The following is a 19272-nucleotide window of genomic DNA, read 5'->3' on the forward strand; positions in this document are numbered from 1 at the left end:
GACCCCCTCGGCAAGTGTAGCTATTGAACCTGTGCGAAGAAGAGAGAGAGATTAGTGAAATGATGACCTGCTCACTAAGTGACCAAGTATTCAGTTATTTTTAGAGATCTTCGTTAGTTTTTAACGGATGTAATTTTTGTTGTAATTTTTTAGGGCATCGATGTGAAGTCAATGGGACGGATTTTTGTTGGCTTGGTGAAGTGTGGGGCCTGGGGTTGTTTTGATGAGTTTAATAGACTGGAGGAGTCTGTGCTGTCGGCAGTGTCCATGCAAATCCAGACCATCCAGGATGCCCTGAAGAACCACAGAACCGTGTGCGAGCTGCTTGGCAAGGAGGTATAGCACGTGTTGGGAACTGAAAGAGTTGAAGTGTTCTGTGAGACTGCGCATTACTCGCACTCAGGCAAACGCTCTGTCTTTATCTCTCCTGGCATCCCTGCTTCTGACTTGTTTGTTAAACCTTTTTGCCCATGAATCATCCGAGGTTTCTCACCCTATTTTGGTCGCACCTCAGACTTCGAGTGCTGCGTGTTTGTGGGAATGCTGCTAGCGTTTACTGGGCACTTACCCTGGGCTGGCACCCTCGTGCTCCTGTGTATGCTCTCACTTCATGCTGGTAACTCTTCCACATGGGTACTGTTGAGCTTTTCTTCTTTATGGTTGGGGAAGCAGAGCTTGGTGAGTCGGGAGTAAGCAGTGGGGCTGCGAATTGGACTCGGGTCTAATTTGGAAGCGCATGTTTTTAATCACTAGTCTTTTTTTTTTTTTAAGATTTTTTTAAATGTTCATTTATTTTTGATAGAGACCATGAGTGGGAGAGGGGCAGAGAGTGAGAGAGGGAGACACAGAATCTGAAGCAGGTTCCAGGTTCTGAGCTGTCAGCACAGAGCCCGATGCAGGCTCGAACCCATGAACCATGAGATCGTGACTTGAGCCGAAGTCGGACGCTTAACCGACTGAGCCACCCAGGTGCCCCTTTAATTACTATTCTGTATGCATCTTAGAACAGTAAGCACTTAGCTGTTTTTCTGTTCCTCACTTTTCCCCAGAGGAGATCCACACTCAAGTCAGGAGAGCGTGAGCATCTGTGTATGGAAGTGTAGCGCTGACAACACTGGAAGTTAGCTGTGAAGTTACCCGCTGAGCCACATAGTGTCTTCGCAGCACAGGTCTCTCAGGGCAGGGCAAGGAAGGAAGAGCGGTTCTCATTTAGTAACAGCTTACTCACGTGTTGCTTCAACTCTCCATGAGGAAACGAGAAGCTATTACGTTTCTACCTTTGTGCCGTCACAGTTGACTTTCTTCCACGCTGAGTGCGTTTTCTCCTCTCCTGCTCTTACAAAGAAAGGGTTGTCCTTGTTCCCGGTCCACACTAACCTGCCCACTTGCCGGGGCCGTGTCCCTGTGTCCTCTGTATCGAGGACTTAGCCCTCCCTCCTCTGCCCGCTCGTCACTGGCCTTTAACACCATTGCATCTTGTCCTCTTTAATAATGTATGTCGTGTAATAATACTATAATATTTGATGTAATGAACACACAAGCAGACCTTCCCCTCACTTACCTGTCCATTCATTGCTCTTGCTCTTTTGTCTCCTTTATGGCCAGATTTTCTTACTCCAGGTGTTTCTACCTAATTGCCCATTCACTGTCTACACTCTGATTTCGCTTTAAGTGTGCTGTGGAAAACGCTCCTGCTAGGTGCTCTCATGATACGCTGCCCTGCCCTGCCCTGCCCGGCCACAGCCTCGATCATACCGTGATTGCTCGTAGACTGTGAGCTGCAGGAGGACAGAAACCGTTACTTACTTTAGGTCAGAGTTGTGTTGTCTCCCGATACAAGGAGGCTCGTGGTAAACACAGACAGGAGCAGATGGGCAAGCGAGTCACCACCTCCGAAATTCCGGCCTCACAGAAGTGATTATAAAGGGCCTCCGCAAATGCCGTTGTTCCTAAGGCGGTTATTGTATGTCGAGCAGGGAGATCCTTAGCTCGTTAGCGTTTACCTTTTGCCGAGTTCTAAGATCTGTGTGTCGAAGTATGCACAATAAAATTCTGTTGGCAGTGTATTTTATATTTATAGTTACAGATACTTGGTGCCCATATTGTAAATTAATATTTCAGGTGGAAATCAATTCAAATTCTGGGATTTTTATCACCATGAATCCTGCTGGAAAAGGTTACGGAGGAAGACAGAAGCTGCCTGATAATCTTAAACAGCTTTTCAGGCCGGTTGCCATGTCCCGCCCAGACAACGAGCTTATCGCTGAGGTCATTCTCTATTCGGAGGGCTTCAAAGAGGCCAAAGTCCTGGGCAGAAAACTGGTAGCTATCTTCAATCTATCTAGGTGAGTTTTCCTGTGTTAAATATTTTTATAATTTTTGGTTCCGATGATTGATTATGACCATTTTTCACGTTTGTCAGTGATTTTCATATTGGCGATTGTATTGCACTTAAGGTGTCAATAGGGAAGATTTTAGTTTGAATAAGGACACATCTCACTGAAAACTACTTGTTCCTTCAATGCTATCAATTTGATCTGACTTCCTTTCAGCAAAAATATCTTCACTGGGGCGCTCCAGCTAAATGATGCTAATTGAACAAATCAGCAGACTCCTTAAAACCTGTCCTTTGGAGGGAGTCCTCCAGTTTTTCTCGTGTCGTATTTCTAGTAATAGCGGTGGGCTTCTGGCTTCTCTGGGCATCCTAACATTCTGTTCACGTTACTTACGAGAGAACTGGAGTGCCAGAAACCGAGGGCCACAGGGCTGGAGTAGAGAGTTTAGGAGTAAAGGTGATAGGCACTTGTCATTTAGTGTCTTCATGAAGGTGATTGGCCAGGTCATGACATGGTTGTCCTGATCCTTGGGAGTCATCCGTCTTCAACACTTTTCTGGAGTGATCGTTTTCTGTGATGGCTCCTTTATATAGATTAATGGAGTATCAGTACCCATTTCTATGTGTTATTGGTTACCTCTTCAAATACAATGAAAAAGTAATTTCTGGCTGTCAGTGCTTTGTGATTTCCATATCTCTTTAAGGGAACTTTTGACGCCTCAGCAGCATTACGACTGGGGTCTGAGAGCCTTGAAGACGGTTCTTCGAGGAAGCGGAGGCCTTCTTAGACAGCTGCAGAGAGCCGGCGGGAAACACAAAGGTAAGGTCTGCGATTCAGATGCGATCTTAGTTTTTAAAATAAACTTTAATTTGGAATAGTTTTAGATTTATGGAAAAGCTATAAATACGGTAAAGATGGTTTTGAAAACCTGGCCCCGTTTCTCCTGTTGTTAACATCTTACGTTAGTGTGCTACATTTATTGCAACTAGTGGACCGATATTGATAGGTTATTTTTTCAGCAAAGTCCATACTTCATTCACGTTTTCTCTAGTTCTTACCCAGTGTCCTTAACTTTTAAATGTGCATTAGATACTAAATAGTTGTGATATATAGAAGAATCATCTAGTCCACTTCTCTGCCTTTGATGTGTGGTAGAATCACCTAGAAGCTTGTTAAAACACTGGTGTTGGACCCTTACTCCCAGCTTCCTGATTCTGTAGGTCTGGAGCAGAGCCTGAGAATTTCACTGGTCTGAAAATGAGAACAGAAACCATAGAAACACATAAGGATTTTCTTTTTTTCTTTTTTTTCTTTTTTCGAGTTTATTATTTGAGAGTGAGAGTGTGTGTGAGCAGGGAAGAGGCAGAGAGAGAGGGAGAGAGAGAGAATCCTAAGCAGGCTCCATGCTGTCAGCACAGAGCCCGACACGGGGCTCGAACTCACAAAATGTGAGATCATAACTTGAGCTGAAACCAAGAGTTGGACGCTCAACCAACTGAGCCAACCAGGGGCTCTGGGATGATTTTCTCTTTCAAAGAGACAGTATACCAAACAAAATTGCCCTTTAAAAAATCTTAAGATTACCAAAAAAAAAAAAAAAACCCTTTTAGCCTTAAAATAATTTTACAGTGAAGTTGCAAAGGTAGCATCCCATTGTTTCGTCTTATTTACTGTGGTACATTTGTCTATACTTGGAAACTGAGACTCGTGTATTAATATTAACTAACGTCCGGACTTGATGTGGATTTCACCCGTTTAATCATTAATGTCCTCTTTGTGTTTGAGGATCGGATCTAGGGTGCATTTAGTCATCATATCTCCTTAGTCTCCTCGGCCCTGTGACCGTTTCCCCTTGTGTTTTGTTTCCATGACCCTCGCATTCTTTAAGAGTACTGGTCACATGTCATGTAGAGTCTTCCTCAGTCTGGGTTTTTTTGTGATGTTTTTCTCATGATTAGACCTGGTTGTCCACATTTGGAAGGAAGAGCAGAGAGTGAAGGGCCTGTCACATCACATCACATCCTATCAGTGGGTACACAATGACCACATGCTGTCATTGGTGATGTTCACCTTCATTGAGTATTGTGGTGGTATTTGCCAGGTTTCTCCAGTGTGATAGTAACTGTACAGTTACTGTTTCCCACTTTCCCTCCCGTACTCTTCAGAAGCTGGTTACTGAGTGTGGCTCACCTTCTAAGTGGGGTGGCAAGGACTAAACTTGATCCTTTAGTGCAAGGAGTATTTGAGAATATTATTTGAAACTCTTCTGTAAGTAAGATTTGTCTCTTCCCTATTTATGTATTTATCAAATCATCTATTTGCATCAGTTTGAACTCATGATATTTTATTATACTTTACCACCTTTTTTTCCCATTTACATAAAATAAATTATTCCCCCTCACCCATGGATGTGTGCTTTCATGAAAGGCTGAATATTTAGCTCTTCAGATGCCAGTAAAACTAAGTTAAAACACTGAAAATAAGACAACATAGAAAAAGGGACCATGAGGGGCGCCTGGGTGGCGCAGTCGGTTAAGCGTCCCGACTTCAGCCAGGTCACGATCTCGCGGTCCGTGAGTTCGAGCCCCGCGTCAGGCTCTGGGCTGACAGCTCGGAGCCTGGAGCCTGTTTCCGATTCTGTGTCTCCCTCTCTCTCTGCCCCTCCCCCGTTCATGCTCTGTCTCTCTCTGTCCCAAAAATAAATAAAAAACGTTGAAAAAAAAAAATTAAAAAAAAAAAAAAAAAAAAAGAAAAAGGGACCATGTGAAATTATCTATTTGGACTTAAAATGATCAAAGTCTACATATTAGAAAAGGAAGTTGCTTTAGCTTTATTATTGGGTTGGCATTTGCCAGGGAAGATAGTCATTTGGTGAGTTGCTTAAATTACTGTTTTTCTGTTGTCTGTCTCTGCTGATTGTTAAGAAATGTTGAAACCATACCTGTAGTAATCAAAATGGCTTATTAACGAGTTCAGTGCTTAAACTCCAGTATGGCCATGCCTCTTTGCCTACACTTAAATATGGGAATATTAAGCAATTTTGGAGAAATATCGGACTAAAAGATAGTTTCTTGCCTTCATAGATATGTGTTATCAATCTGCAGCTAATTATTATCCTTGAAAAAATAAGAATCTAACAATGATATTAGCATTTGTATTTGTTTAAGGGATGGGTTTGTGAACAGTTCTGAGTAAGGCTGATTAAAAATTATTGCTCAGTTTGTTAGTTGTTAGTCTCGGGACTTAATATCTCGGGGGGGGGGGGGGCGCCGTTCTGGTATATTTGGAGGCACCTGAGTCTGGAATGCGTTGGTCTGGGTGTGAATCCCAGCTCTAATACTGCTGTGCCTTCGCAGGTATATTGCTTGATCCCTTAGAGATTCGTTATTCTCATATATGAAATCAGAGTAAAAATGGCAATACCCCCTTACTTGATGCAGTTATTATAAGGATCACATACAAATGGTAAAGTTTTATACAAATATAAGTGATCGTGATTTTTATTATTGATTAAAGTCTGGCAATGCTGGGACTCAAATTCTGCGGAAGAGAGTCCCGAGCTGTACCTAGGGATCTTTATTTCTCAGCAGACAAGACAGTAAGTAAGGTGGGCATGCCAGTTCCTGTGGTAGCATGTGGCTTTAACTGTTTCTAGGTTCTTGCACATCTATGTTGTAACTAATAATGCGTATCACGGTTCTCAACGACTGTTTTACAGTCACTGAAACTTTCTGAAGTCAGTAACCATTTTAAAATGAAACTTTTTCTCTAGTTGATGAAAGTCATATTGTGGTACAAGCATTGAGGCTTAATACAATGTCAAAGTTTACATTTGCTGATTGCACACGGTTTGATGCACTGATTAAAGATGTATTTCCTGGGATCGACTTTAAAGAAGTAGAATATGATGAGCTCAGGTCTGCGTTACAGCATGTCTTCGAGGAAGCCAATTATGAAATCATACCAAATCAGGTACCTGTCAAGAATATTTTATAATATGTTGATCCTTTCTTCTGGCTACTTCCTTATTAATAATCTTTATCTTTTATCTGTCCATTTTATTTTATTGTTTTTAAAAAATTTTTTTAATGTTTCTTTATTTTTGAGACAGCGACAGATGGAGCATGAACAGGGGAGGGTCAGAGAGAGAGGGAGACACAGAATCCAAAGCAGACTCGGGGCTCCAGGCTCCAGGCTGTCAGCACAGAGCCTCACACGGGGCTTGAACTCACAGACCGTGAGATTGTGACCTGAGCTGAAGTCGGACGCTCAACTGACTGAGCCACCCAGGCGCCCCGTATCTGTCCATTTTAATCTTGCTAACTCGGGGAAGCCTTCCCTGATCTTTGAGTCCACATTAGGTTTCCTTGCTGAGTATTTTCATTACTTCTTTATGTGTACTTATTAATGCTTAATTGTATGTTTGACTAATACTGATTTTCCCCACCAGATAATAGTGTTCATGGAAGGTGGAATCCATGTCTCTTTTTGCTCAGTATTTTACTCCTAGTGCCTGTTACAGAGCCTGGCACATAATAAGTCATTATTATAACGTTTGTTTATTTTTGAGAGACAGAGACTGAGTGCGAGTGGGGGAGGGGCAGAGAGAGAGGGAGACACAGAATCCAAAGCAGGCTCCAGGCTCCGAGCTGTCAGCATAGAGCCTGGTATGGGGTTCGAACTCACGAAGTGTGAGATCATGACCTGAGCAGAAGTTGGGCATTTAACTGACTGAGCCACCCAGGTACCCCTACATTTTTTTTTTTTTTTAATGTTTATTCAGTTTTGAGAGAGAGAGAGAGAGAGAGAGAGAGAGAGAGAGAGAGACAGAGCATGAGCAGGGGAGGGGCAGAGAGAGTGAGAGAGGGACACACAGAATCTGAAGCAGGCTCCAGGCTCCAAACTGTCAACACAGAGCCCGACGTGGGACTCGAACCCACAAACTGTGAGATTATGACGTGAGCTGAAGTTGGACGCTTAACTGACTCACCCACCAGGTGCCCCAGCCTGGCATATAATAGACCATCATGCATATTTTTTGATAATTGATTACATTACTTTTGATGTTTTACTTTGATGATTTCTTAGGAGAAATTCTTTTTAGTAGCTTTTGTATGTAGCGCAAGTGTGTGTTCAAAATGAACATTTTTCCCTCAGGTTTTATCTCCCCCCCTTTTTTTTTTTTTTTTGAGAGATACAGGACATAAATGAATGCATCAGCAAGTGAATAAAATAATGAATATATTTCAATGTATGAGTGAAGAAAATAATGAACATATTGTATTGTCCAATGACTTGGGAAGCATACTTGTTTCTTTTAAAGAAATACTGGATTTAAAGATGACACTGCAAATGTGTTCAGATTTATTTAGGTGTACTCTTATTTAAGGCTGTATGTTACACTGAAGAAATCAAAGACTTAATTTTATGTGTTTGGAATAAGACAGTTGTTAGAGAGTGAGAACAGGACTGCGCATGATTACGTTCTATTAGTCATATTCAAACATGTCTCCTTTCTACTAGATCAAGAAGGCTTTAGAATTGTATGAGCAGTTACGCCAGAGGATGGGAGTGGTCATTGTTGGTCCAAGTGGTGCTGGAAAGTCAACCCTTTGGAGGATGTTAAGGGCAGCACTTTGTAGAATTGGCAGAGTGGTGAAACAGTACACCATGAACCCCAAAGCCATGCCTAGACATCAGCTGTTAGGCCACATTGACATGGACACACGGGAATGGTCGGACGGTGTTTTGACAAACAGCGCTCGCCAAGTCGTTCGGGAACCTCAAGGTTGGTCTGTGTCCCGTGACTCCTTGTTCTACTTCATGATTTTTAGAGGATGATAGAATTGTCTTTACTGCTGTCCCTCTCAAGTCTTACATGTGACCATAAACTGCCTTGTGAACAATGTTGTTTGGTATTTTATTTCAGAGGGACCCAACATGTGCTGTCATGTTGATCTCCACACTATAGGAGCTTCCGTTAGAATAGAAACTCAGAGTAGTCTGGGTGACGTGTGATTCACAACTACATTAATATACTGAAAAAAATATAAAATCTTTGCTGGGTTGATGCATTACTTAGTGCCTCATAAATAAGCAAGATGACAAATTTTTATTTGGGGTTAAAATTGGTTGTGTGTGTGTATGTGAACACTTTTCACTCATTAATTTCAATACAGTGCTTTGAATAATTTTGAAAAATTAAGTCGTAAAACTGTAGACTTTGTGGTCTCAAATGTCTGGCTTGATCTTTAAATTTTTTTTTTTTTTTAACGTTTATTTATTTTTGAGACAGAGACAAAGCATGAACGGGGGAGGGGCAGAGAGAGAGGGAGACACAGAATCGGAAGCAGGCTCCAGGCTCTGAGCCATCAGCCCAGAGCCCGACGCGGGGCTCGAACCCACGGACCGCGAGATCGTGACCTGAGCCGAAGTCGGACGCTCAACCGACTGAGCCACCCAGGCGCCCCTGTCTGGCTTGATCTTTAAAAGAATTTTTGGCCAGGGTCTGAGAAGACTCTCCAGTTTTTGTTAGATTGTAATTAACAGTTGTTTTTCTAAGCCCATGAGTGAAACGTTTAGAACTCTGTGACGCTAGAAGAGATTTCAGTGAGGTTTTTCATTTTCACTGTAGTTAATAATCTCACACTGGGGCAAATCCAGACATTGCCTGTATTTACTTGTCACACTTTCACTGGGGATAGTTTCTTCTTTGACGGTTTCAAATGTCCAAGTTCAAGTTGAAACCGCTCTCAGTTTAGGAAGGATGGATAAAAAAAAAGGTTTGTCTCTGAAAAGACCTCTGTACACAGCGCTGCTTCTCCCCTTTGAGGTCACCTTTTTATATACCAAAGAAATCAGGTGAGTTTTGTATTTCTCAGGTAGGATGCTAAAAATGGACTTCCTGTGTTTTCTACAAGAGATGTGACGTAGCAAGCACTCATACATTCTTAGGACATGGTGGAAGACAAGGGTGTGGACAATATGTGCCAAAGTCATGGGGCGGGTAATCCCCAAGTCTTGCACACCACCTTGTGTTTAGCGAGATTCCAGTTCTGTGTGCTGGTGGGTGAGTAGAACGTTACCACACGGTACGTAACCAGGTCTCTGGCCACCTGAGCCAGGACTTCCTGTGGGTGTCCAGCCTCCAGGACGTTTGTAGTGCAGATTCACGTGGAAAATGTTAGCTTGCTCAACTTGTGCTCCTGGTGTTCTGGCGCAGTAATATAAAATCATACTTCCTGGACATTACTTCTAAAGAAGAAGATAATTATTTTATTGCTTATTTTTAATTGTCATCACTGCACGTATTTGTGTTTTACCTCTTTTTTGTTTGGAAAACAGATGTCAGCTCATGGATAATATGTGACGGCGATATTGACCCTGAATGGATAGAATCTCTGAATTCTGTTCTGGATGACAATCGACTACTCACTATGCCCAGTGGAGAAAGGATTCAGTTCGGCCCAAATGTTAACTTTGTGTTTGAAACTCATGATTTAAGTTGTGCCTCGCCAGCCACAATATCTAGAATGGGCATGATCTTTCTTAGGTAAACCATAAGGGCATTTGCGAGTATTATATTAGGATATTCTTCAGTTATTAGTTTGGTTTCATAGCTAAGTGAAGTAAGTGTTGTATGAATAGTATATAAATACGCATTTTCCTCATTTTTGATTAGCTTCTTTTATTACTGGGTTTTAATTCATTCAGAGAGTTTCTGTTTTATTGCAGTTAAATCGTTTGAGCAGTTCAGGCATAGTAGAGTTATTAAATATTTTTTTTTGCTTAAGTGAAAAAGTATTTAATTGGTTTTGTTTTCTCTTTTTTTTTTTTAAGTTTATTTCTTAAAGAGACAGAGACAGCATGAATGGGGGGTGGGCAGAGAGAGAGGGAGAGAGAGAGTCCCAGCAGGCTCTGAACTACCAACGTGGAGCTCGAACTCATGAAACTACGAGATCATGACCTGAGCTGAAACCAAGTCACACGCTCAACCGACTGAGCCACCCAGGCGCCTTCCCTCCCATTTTTTAAAAGTATTGTCCCTCTTTTTTTTTAAAGTTTATTTATTTTGAGAGAGAGTACATGTAGGGGAGGGCCAGAGAGAAAAAGACAGGGAGAGAATCCCCAGCAGGCTCTGTCCTGTCACTGTAGAGGCCGACTTGGGGCTCGAGCTCATGACTGTGAAGTCATGATCTGACCTGAAACCAAGAGTTGGATGCCCAACTGAGTGAGCCCCCCAGTTGCCCCACTATTTCTTTGTTTAAATGTTAGAATTAAGTGCAAAGAAGTGAACATACTAGATATAAGCTAGAGGCTAATAATCTAAAACTAAGTAGCAATATTTTTATCATAGATCTTAGATTGATAGAATTTTAGGGCTAACCTAGGATGAATAGGCCCTGTGGTGCAGCCTTTTGTTTCACAACTAGAAACCTCTTCACTTAATGTTTTCTTTCTTCCTCAGCATGTTTGGAAGAGGCTTGAAGAACAAATATGAAGAATAAGCTGATTTTAGAAATCATGTACAGTAGTCACATATGAGAACATCAACATTGCAGGAAATGGCAAAATATTGAGCCCTTGTCAATTCTAAAATTATTAATCTAGGAGTTGTGTTTGCCATCGTTTTTTATAGTTATTTAAGCTATAGTTTTGAATAAGATGTTAGTGTCAAATTTAATTTAATTCATTGGATGTGACATATAATTAGGTGCTTTGCTAAAAGAATCCTGTTTTACTTCGGGAAGATCTTTGAGTTTTAATTAGTGGCATGAGAATTTAGGTAGTTGGCCTTTTTTGGGATAGAGAAGAAGAAAAAATATTTTTAAAGATCTGCATTAAGGTACAGGTGTCCTTGAACTCTATTGTGTGTTTGAATCACCCAGAAATTTTGTTAGAGTGGAGATATTGTTCCACTAAGTCTGGGATGGGACTTGGGATTCTCTGTTTCTTTGTTCCTAAGGATTTAGATCAGGTTTTGGCTAACCTGCGTGTATGTAATTCCTCTTTAATTTGTGTTTATAATATTGATGAAATTTATTTGCTTTATTTTACAGAAAATGACATATGTATATACGTATACACATGTGTGTGTGTGTACATATATCACTAATATACACACACATATTCATATAGGAATAGTTAAAATCAAGTCTCATATATAAGCAGATACAATACCTGTAGAATAATGTTTATTGGAGCAGAAGTTTATTTTGAAAGCACACTGACATTGTCTTCCTAAATAATTTCTTACACGTTTGTTAATCTATTTCAGCGATGAAGAGACAGATGTTAATTCTCTGATAAAATCTTGGTTGAAGAATCAGCCTCCTAGTTATAGGAATAATCTTGAGAGCTGGATTGGAGATTACTTTGAAAAGGCTTTACAGTGGGTTCTGAAGCAGGTAAGTTAGCCGTAATATTTCATAATTAACCATTTAGGCAAGAAGAATAACGATGAAGAGTGATGCTCAGCCAGGATGTGGGGTACAGGGACAGCTAGGTGTCCTCATTGCTCTCCTGCTCTTTGTCTTGGCTTTTAACTTTTTACTATAGTAATCTTTTTTTCCCTTCAAATTTTTATTTAACTTCTAGTCAGTTAACATACAGTGCGATATTGGTTTCAGGAGTAGAATTCATGATTCATCACTTACATCACCCAGGGCTCATCACAGCGAGCGCCCTCCTTAGTCCCCATCCCTCACCCACCTCCCTCCATCAGCCCTCAATTTATTCTCTCTTGTTAAGAGTCTCTTACGGTCTCTCTCCCTCAAATAAATAAATAAATAAATAAATTAAATAAATAAATAAATAAATACCTTAAAGAAATAAAAAAAACAGAGTCTCTTATGGTTTGTTTCCTCCTCTTCTCTCCCCACTTCCCACATATTCATCTTTTTTGTTTCCTAAATTCCACATATGAGTGAAATCATGTGATATTTGTCTTTCTCTGTCTTATTTTGTTAGTAGAATACACTAGCTCCATCCACATCATTTCAAATGGCAAGATTTCCTTCGTTTTGATGGCTGAGTAATACTCCATTGTGTCTGTGTGTGTGTGTGTGTGTGTGTGTATACACACCACATCTTCTTTATCCATTCATCTGTCCATGGAGAAATGGGCTCTTTCCATAATTTGGCTACTGTTGATAGTGCTGCTATAAACATTGGGGTACATGTACCCCATTGAATCTGTATTTTTGTATCCTTTGTGTAAATACCCAGTAGTGCAATTGCTGGGTCATAGGGTAGTTTATTTTTAATTTTTTGAGGAACTTCCATACTGCTTTCCAGAGTGGCTGCACCAGTTTGCATTCCCACCAGCAGTTCAAGAGAGATCCTCTTTCTCTGCATGTTCGCCAACATCTATTGTTGCCTGAGTTGTTAATGTTAGCCGTTCTGACAGGTGTGAGGTGGTATCTCATTGTGGTTTTGATTTGTATTTCCTGGATGATGAGTGATGTGGAGCATTTTTTCATGTGTCAGTTGGTGATCTGGATGTCTTCTTTGGAGAAGTGTCTATTTGTGTCTTTTGCCCATTTCTTCACTGGATTATTTGTTTTTTGGGTGTTGAGTTTGATAAGTTCTGTATAGATTTTGGATACTAACTGTTTATCAGATACGTCGTTTGCAAATATCTTCTCCCATTCTGTAGGCTGCTTTCTAGTTTTGCTGACTGTTTCCTTCACTGTATAGAAGCTTTTTATCTTGATGACGTCCCAATAGTTCATGTTTGCTTTTGTTTCCCTTGCCTCCAGAGTCATGTTAAGTAAGAACTTGCTGAGGCCAACGTCAGAGAGGTTTTTGCCTGCTGGATTCCTGTCTCATATTTAGGTCCTTCATCCATTTTGAGGTTTTTTTTGTGTATGGTGTAAGAAAGTGGTCCAGGTTCATTCTTCTGCATGTCGCTGTCCAGTTTTCCCAGCACCACTTGCTGAAGAGACTGTCTTTATTCTGTTGGATATTCTTTCCTGCTTTGTCAAAGATTAGTTGGACATACTGTTGTGGGTCCATTTCGGGTTCTCTATTCTGTTCCATTGATCTGAGGGTCTGTTCTTGTGCCAGTACTATACTTTCTTGATGATTACAGCTTTGTAGTATAGCTTGAAGTCTGGGATTGTGATACCTCCTGCTTTGGTTTTCTTTTTCAAGATCGCTTTGGGTATTCGGGGTCTTTTCTGGTTCCATACAGATTTTAGGATTGATTGTTCTAGCTCTGTGAAGAATGCAGGTGTTATTTTGTTAGGGATTGCATTGAATGTGTAGATTGCTTTGGATAGTGTAGACATTTAACAATATTTGTACTTCCTATCCATGAGCATGGAATGTTTTCCCATTTTTTTGTGTCCTCTTCAACTTCTCTCATAAGTGTTCTGTAGTTTTCAGAGTACAGATCTTCTACCTCTTTGGATAGGTTTGTTCCTAGATATCTTATGGTTTTTGGTGCAGTTGCAAATGGGATCAATTCCTTGGTTATTTTATTGATTCATTTTTTTTGCTGCTTCATTATTAGTGTATAAAAATGCAACTGGTTTCTGTACGTTGATTTTATATCCTGAAATTTTGTTGAGTTCATGTATTCTAGCAATTTTTTTTTTTGTGGAGTCTTTTGGGTTTTCTACGTAGAGTATCATGTCATCTACAAATAGTGAAAGTTTGACTTCTTTGGCGATTTGGATGCCTTGTTGTTGTTGTTGTCTAATTGCTGAGGCTAGGACTTCCAGTACTATGGTAGATTGTAACTTGGGAGTGGACATCCTTGTCTTGTTCCTGACAATGGCTCTCACTTTTTCCCCATTGAAGGTGATACAAGCTGTGGGTCTTTCACATATGGCCTTTATGATGTTGATATATGTCCCATCTATCCCTGCGTTGTTGAGGGTTTTATCAAAAAAAGATGCTATATTTTGTCAAATGCTTTTTCTGCATCTATTGACAGGATCATATGGTTTTTATCAATCCTTTATTGTGGTATATCACATTGATTGATTTGCAAATATTGAACCACCCCAGCAGCCCAGGAATAGATCGCACTTGACCATGGTGAACAATTTATTTAATCTGTTGGATTTGATTTGCTAGTATCTTGTTGAGAATTTGTTACGGTAGTCTTAAGACACTTTAATTCTCTGACCTACACTATCTTGAGCTGCTTACCTAAAAATCTTGAATAGTGGAATCTCTCATGTTTCTAGTAAAACCATCTTGCTGTTACATTTCACTGTCAATAAGTACCAGCATATATTTCATGCTAAAAACAATGTCAAGTTAATACTACAGTAGAAAAAGGGTGATGAGTTATTTACAATGTTATTAAAAACATCTGTTTATTCAAAAAAATTAATGAGTATCTAGTATATGTATCAAGCATAGGACTAGATAAGACTTTAAGAGGTGGACATTAATCGGATAGTCTGTTTCCTTGGGGAGGGATTTGCCTAATGGAGAAAAATGAGATGTAGAAAAATAAACAGGATGAAAAGAGTGTTACCATCCTCCAGAAGAGTTCAAAAACTTGATAACACTTAGTTCTGAATTTGAAGCATGAATAGAAGTTTGACGTGCACAGAAGACAATGTAGGGCTTTCCGATATTCTATACGATTTTTTCAGTTTTTTTTTCTTGTATGTCATTGTTTCTATGAAAAATGTAAACATATAAAAAAGTAGAGGAAATAGGTAGCATTGAAAGTACTTTTTGAAAGTATCTGATTGTTAACCTGAAGTTGACTTAGTAGTCATTGTAGAAGATTGTAGAATGACAGAGAAGTGGAGATCTCACTTGAGTTTTCTCAAGGTGTCTCTTTCCTGTCTGTAAGGATGAGATGGAGGGATAGGGATTTGTGAGGAGAAGACGCACATGAATGGGTTCCTGGAGGCCTCGGGGAGAGGACCATTCCTTCCAGCCCTCAGTCTGACAGATCGGTCTCCTCCTTGCTAGTATAACTGCGTGCATTCAACTCCAAGCCCCTTGGAGGGCAGGACCACATTTTATTGTATCCCCAGAACCGAGTACCGTCATGGAGTAATGAATGAATGAGAGTTTATGTACTGCCTTAAATACCTGCTGCCTCCCTTGTAGCAACTTTTCAGCAGATATGTTATTTCATTCATATAAAATATACAGAGCCTAATAAGGCTCTCTAGGACAAATACTTTCAGGTCATCCACTTGTATGCTGTTGATGTTAGAAACAGAAATAGAACACTGGATGGGACAGATTGGTATGTAGGGGTTTTGTGACTATAGATACAATGACCAGATAAGATGGTCAAGCCATAGACTGGATATACCAAAGATTCAGTTAGAAAATAAACTGATTGTTTTGAGGTCAGGTCCCTGTTACAGTTTGAAATTTTTTTTATGTGTTGAGACTTCCTTCCTTCTTATTTTGTACTTTGTTCACTGTGTTCACATTCTGAGAGCTAGACTGTCATGAGTACTCCAACCAAATGCTGATTTGATTTATAACTAGCGTTTTTCTTTCTTCTATTAATTCAGCAAATTAGACAATGCAGAAATAAATATATTGCCTTTAAAGTGTAGAACTCTTAGTATGGCTGAGGCAGCTGGATTTCTCCTCATCTTTTCCTTTTTCCTGGTCTTCCTCCCATTTATACAATCTTGTAGAAACATTTCTTTTGCAGGCAGAGTGATCTTGAAAAAAATGCAAATTGGATCTTTTTACTCTCTTATTTAAAACACCTTATAAGTAGTGAAAATAAAATTTGCACCCTTTCCATGGCCTGTGCAGTTGTGTATATTCTGGCCCTTGCCCATCCCTTCGACTTCAGCTTACTCTCCTTTGCTTACTCAGGCATAAGCTGCTTTTAATTTCTTACCCACACTGGTGGCTTACATTTGCATATGCTACCCTCTCTGCATGCCCTGCAGATCTCATCCTTCAGGTGTCAGTTTCACTGTCCCCTTTTACAAAGAGGCTTAAGCTCTCTGAGTTACTCTCTTCTCCTCTGTAGCCTTTTTTTTTTTTTTTTTACCGATAATTTTTTTTAGCGTTTATTTTTGAGAGTGAGGGAGAGAGAGAGGGGGAAAGAGAGAGCGCAAGAGAGCACATGGGTACACGTGCGCGCAAGCCGGTGGGGGGGGAGGTTAAGAGAGAGAAGGAAACACCGAATCCAAAGCAGGCTTCAGGCTCTGAGCTATCAGCACAGAGCCCAACGCGGGGCTTGAACCCATGCACCATGAGATCATGACCTGAGCTGAAGTCGGACACTCAACCAACTGAGCCACCCAGGCGCCTTGCTCCTCTGTAGCTTTTACCATAAGTTGTTGACCATGTTCTCTACTGGACTTGAGTGACAGGAACAGAAGTTCTCTGTGAAATTCACCTGTTTTTTTTTTTTTTTTTAAAAAGAAAACACCTAGCACCACATGGACATCCTAATTCATAATTGGGTCTCAGTAAATACTTAGAGATTGAATGAGTGAGAACCTTTACCCCTTTTAACCTCTGGCAGTTACACAGGGGTCAGGGGCCCACAGATCAAAGTCATGTACACACTGCACCCCAAAGTTTCATTTTAAAAGTCTGTGTAAAGAGCTAACTTCAGATGTTTTTTTGTGTTAAGTTCACTTTTACGAGCCTTTAATGGCCAGGGTCCTTGATCGAGCCCTTACCGCTAGCTTCCTCTTTATCAGGAAGAGATTATGAGGGACTGTTATTTTCAGACCAGTGATGTACTTTTATATTCTTCAGACTTAGGAAGTAAAGTATATATCTAGTTAAGGACTCTAGCACTTGAAGCTAGAAATAGACAATTGCATTTTTATGATTACATCTTAATTTCAAAATTTATATGTATAAACTGAATCAAATGTAAACTTTCTACACCTTAAATGGAGGGATATATTTAAAGATCATAATTGAAAAGATGTGTGAATGTAAATCTGTGGGTTTCCATGATAATATTTATTTTTTGTCTGTCCATGGATTTTAATCAACAGAATGACTATGTGGTTGAAACCAGTTTGGTTGGGACTGTGATGAATGGTTTGTCACATCTTCGTGGATGCAAAAATCATGAGCAGTTTGTTATTAGTCTCATACGGGGGCTTGGTGGAAACCTGAACATGAAATCCCGCCTGGAGTTCACCAAAGAGGTGATGCATATTTAACACATGTGTTCAGTCAGTGTTTTCTTTAATTTTCATCGACTCCTACTTGTCAAAATATAGTGATTTGTAGCTGTACTAAGCCTATTACTTTTGAAATGAAGCATTCAATAGAATAATAATGCATTTATCGATATGTACATGTAAACACATATACTTACCTTCTCCTTTGAACTAGTTTATGATATTTTATGATTTTATTAAAATTTTATAAAGTAATGTTTTAACAGGCTATAGTTTGGACCATATCTTTATTGTTAGACATGTTTGAGGCTACTTAGCCATATGACTAAATATAATTATTTAAATCATTTTTAATTGTAGAATAATACATATTTTTAATCATGTGCTTAACCAGAACAGTTTTGGCAGTTAAAAACGCCAGGATGGATTCAGCATATTTTCCTTAATAAATTTAAAGGTATATTTCAGAGCCACTGTCCTCCTCTCCCTCTGCCCCTTCCCCACTCACACTCTCTATTTCTCAAAAATAAACATAAAAAAAACCCACGTCATTTAAAAGTTGAATGTATTTATATCTTGGTGTATGTGCAGACTAGATGACTTATATTTTTTGCCTCAGTGATGATTTAGAGAATAATAATTGACATAAAATGTTATCTTAATTATCAAAGATATTTGGTAGCAAATTTTTGTTGTTAAACTAAGATGACTGACTTTGGGACATTTACTTTGAAGAACTAAAATTTCACATACTCGTGGCTCACTTTGGCAGCACTTGTGCCCAAATTTCACATAGCTTTTGGAGTATCTATCACAACTTTTTCCTCTTAAGGTTTTTACTTGGGCACGAGAGTCTCCTCCAGACCCTCACAAACCAATGGATACCTACTATGACTCAGGTCGGGGACGACTAGCATCTTATGTGCTGAAGAAGCCGGAAAACTTGACTGCCGATGATTTCAGCAACAGCCAAACTCTCCCCGTCATTCAGATTCCTGACATGCAGCGAGGCCTGGATTATTTCAAACCCTGGTTAAGTTCTGATACTAAACAGCCATTTATTCTTGTAGGACCAGAAGGATGTGGCAAAGGGTAAGAGCAGAAAAATGTTGACTGAAGTGCATATTGTGGATTTGTACTCCTCTCCTCACGTGAAATCGTTTCACAGCCCTGTTACCTTTCTTTTGGTTAAAGTCGTGTTTACATTTTAATGGAGGACTCTTTCCATTGTCACTACTAGTAGAAATAATACGACTTTAGATTAGATTAGAGAAGAATATATCTTTTTTTTCCTGCCAGGTTATGTATTTTCTAGGGGAAAGAGAACGATCTGGGAAGATACTCTTCAAAAGAAAATGAGCATACAATCACCACAAAAACTGAACCCCTTCGATATATTTACACATTATTATTTGCTTTAGTTATAAACAATGAATCTTGAAGTTAGCTTTCTACTTAAAAATAGCTTTTATATCAGTGTAATTCAGCTGTTTTTCGTGTCTACTGAGTGTAGTTTCTGAAAGGAAAAGAGACATGGCTTATTAGGTTCACATTTTTAGTAGGAATTTAAAAATTCTATAAAATCATTGTACTTTTTTTTTTTTTTAACTCTTCAACTATAGGGAACCAGTTGGTATCTTTTGTATGTACTTTATCAAATTAAATTATTTCTGTAAACTTTGTTTTTTCTGAAGGAGTTTCAAGGGTGCTTTAACATACAAATGTATTTTTTTATATTGTAAAAATTAGAAAGTTGCCTGTTTGTTAAGCCACATCCGTGTTTACCACTTTCCCTGTAAACATCATCATATATAATTTAGAAACTTCAATATTTATAA

The 19272-nt window shown here is 39.6% G+C and overlaps 1 protein-coding gene across 4 annotated transcripts in view; it reads left to right on the top strand.

The window, feature by feature from the left end:
- Nucleotides 1–19272, top strand: part of DYNC2H1 (dynein cytoplasmic 2 heavy chain 1) — a 342976-nt gene that overhangs the window by 62001 nt on the left and 261703 nt on the right. For all 4 annotated transcript variants that reach the window (XR_006208595.1, XR_006208596.1, XM_042959288.1 and 1 more), the window contains exons 34-42: nucleotides 154–336; nucleotides 2122–2345; nucleotides 3040–3155; nucleotides 6109–6308; nucleotides 7860–8124; nucleotides 9681–9888; nucleotides 11614–11743; nucleotides 17303–17458; nucleotides 18267–18526. Coding sequence is in view for 2 of the 4 variants with exons in the window: in XM_042959288.1 (XP_042815222.1) it covers nucleotides 154–336; nucleotides 2122–2345; nucleotides 3040–3155; nucleotides 6109–6308; nucleotides 7860–8124; nucleotides 9681–9888; nucleotides 11614–11743; nucleotides 17303–17458; nucleotides 18267–18526 (1742 nt within the window). In the remaining 2 variants the exon portion in view is untranslated. The remainder of the gene's footprint in view (nucleotides 1–153; nucleotides 337–2121; nucleotides 2346–3039; nucleotides 3156–6108; nucleotides 6309–7859; nucleotides 8125–9680; nucleotides 9889–11613; nucleotides 11744–17302; nucleotides 17459–18266; nucleotides 18527–19272) is intronic.

Source organism: Panthera tigris, chromosome D1 (genome assembly GCF_018350195.1).
Source record: "Panthera tigris isolate Pti1 chromosome D1, P.tigris_Pti1_mat1.1, whole genome shotgun sequence".
Lineage (NCBI taxonomy): Eukaryota > Metazoa > Chordata > Mammalia > Carnivora > Felidae > Panthera > Panthera tigris.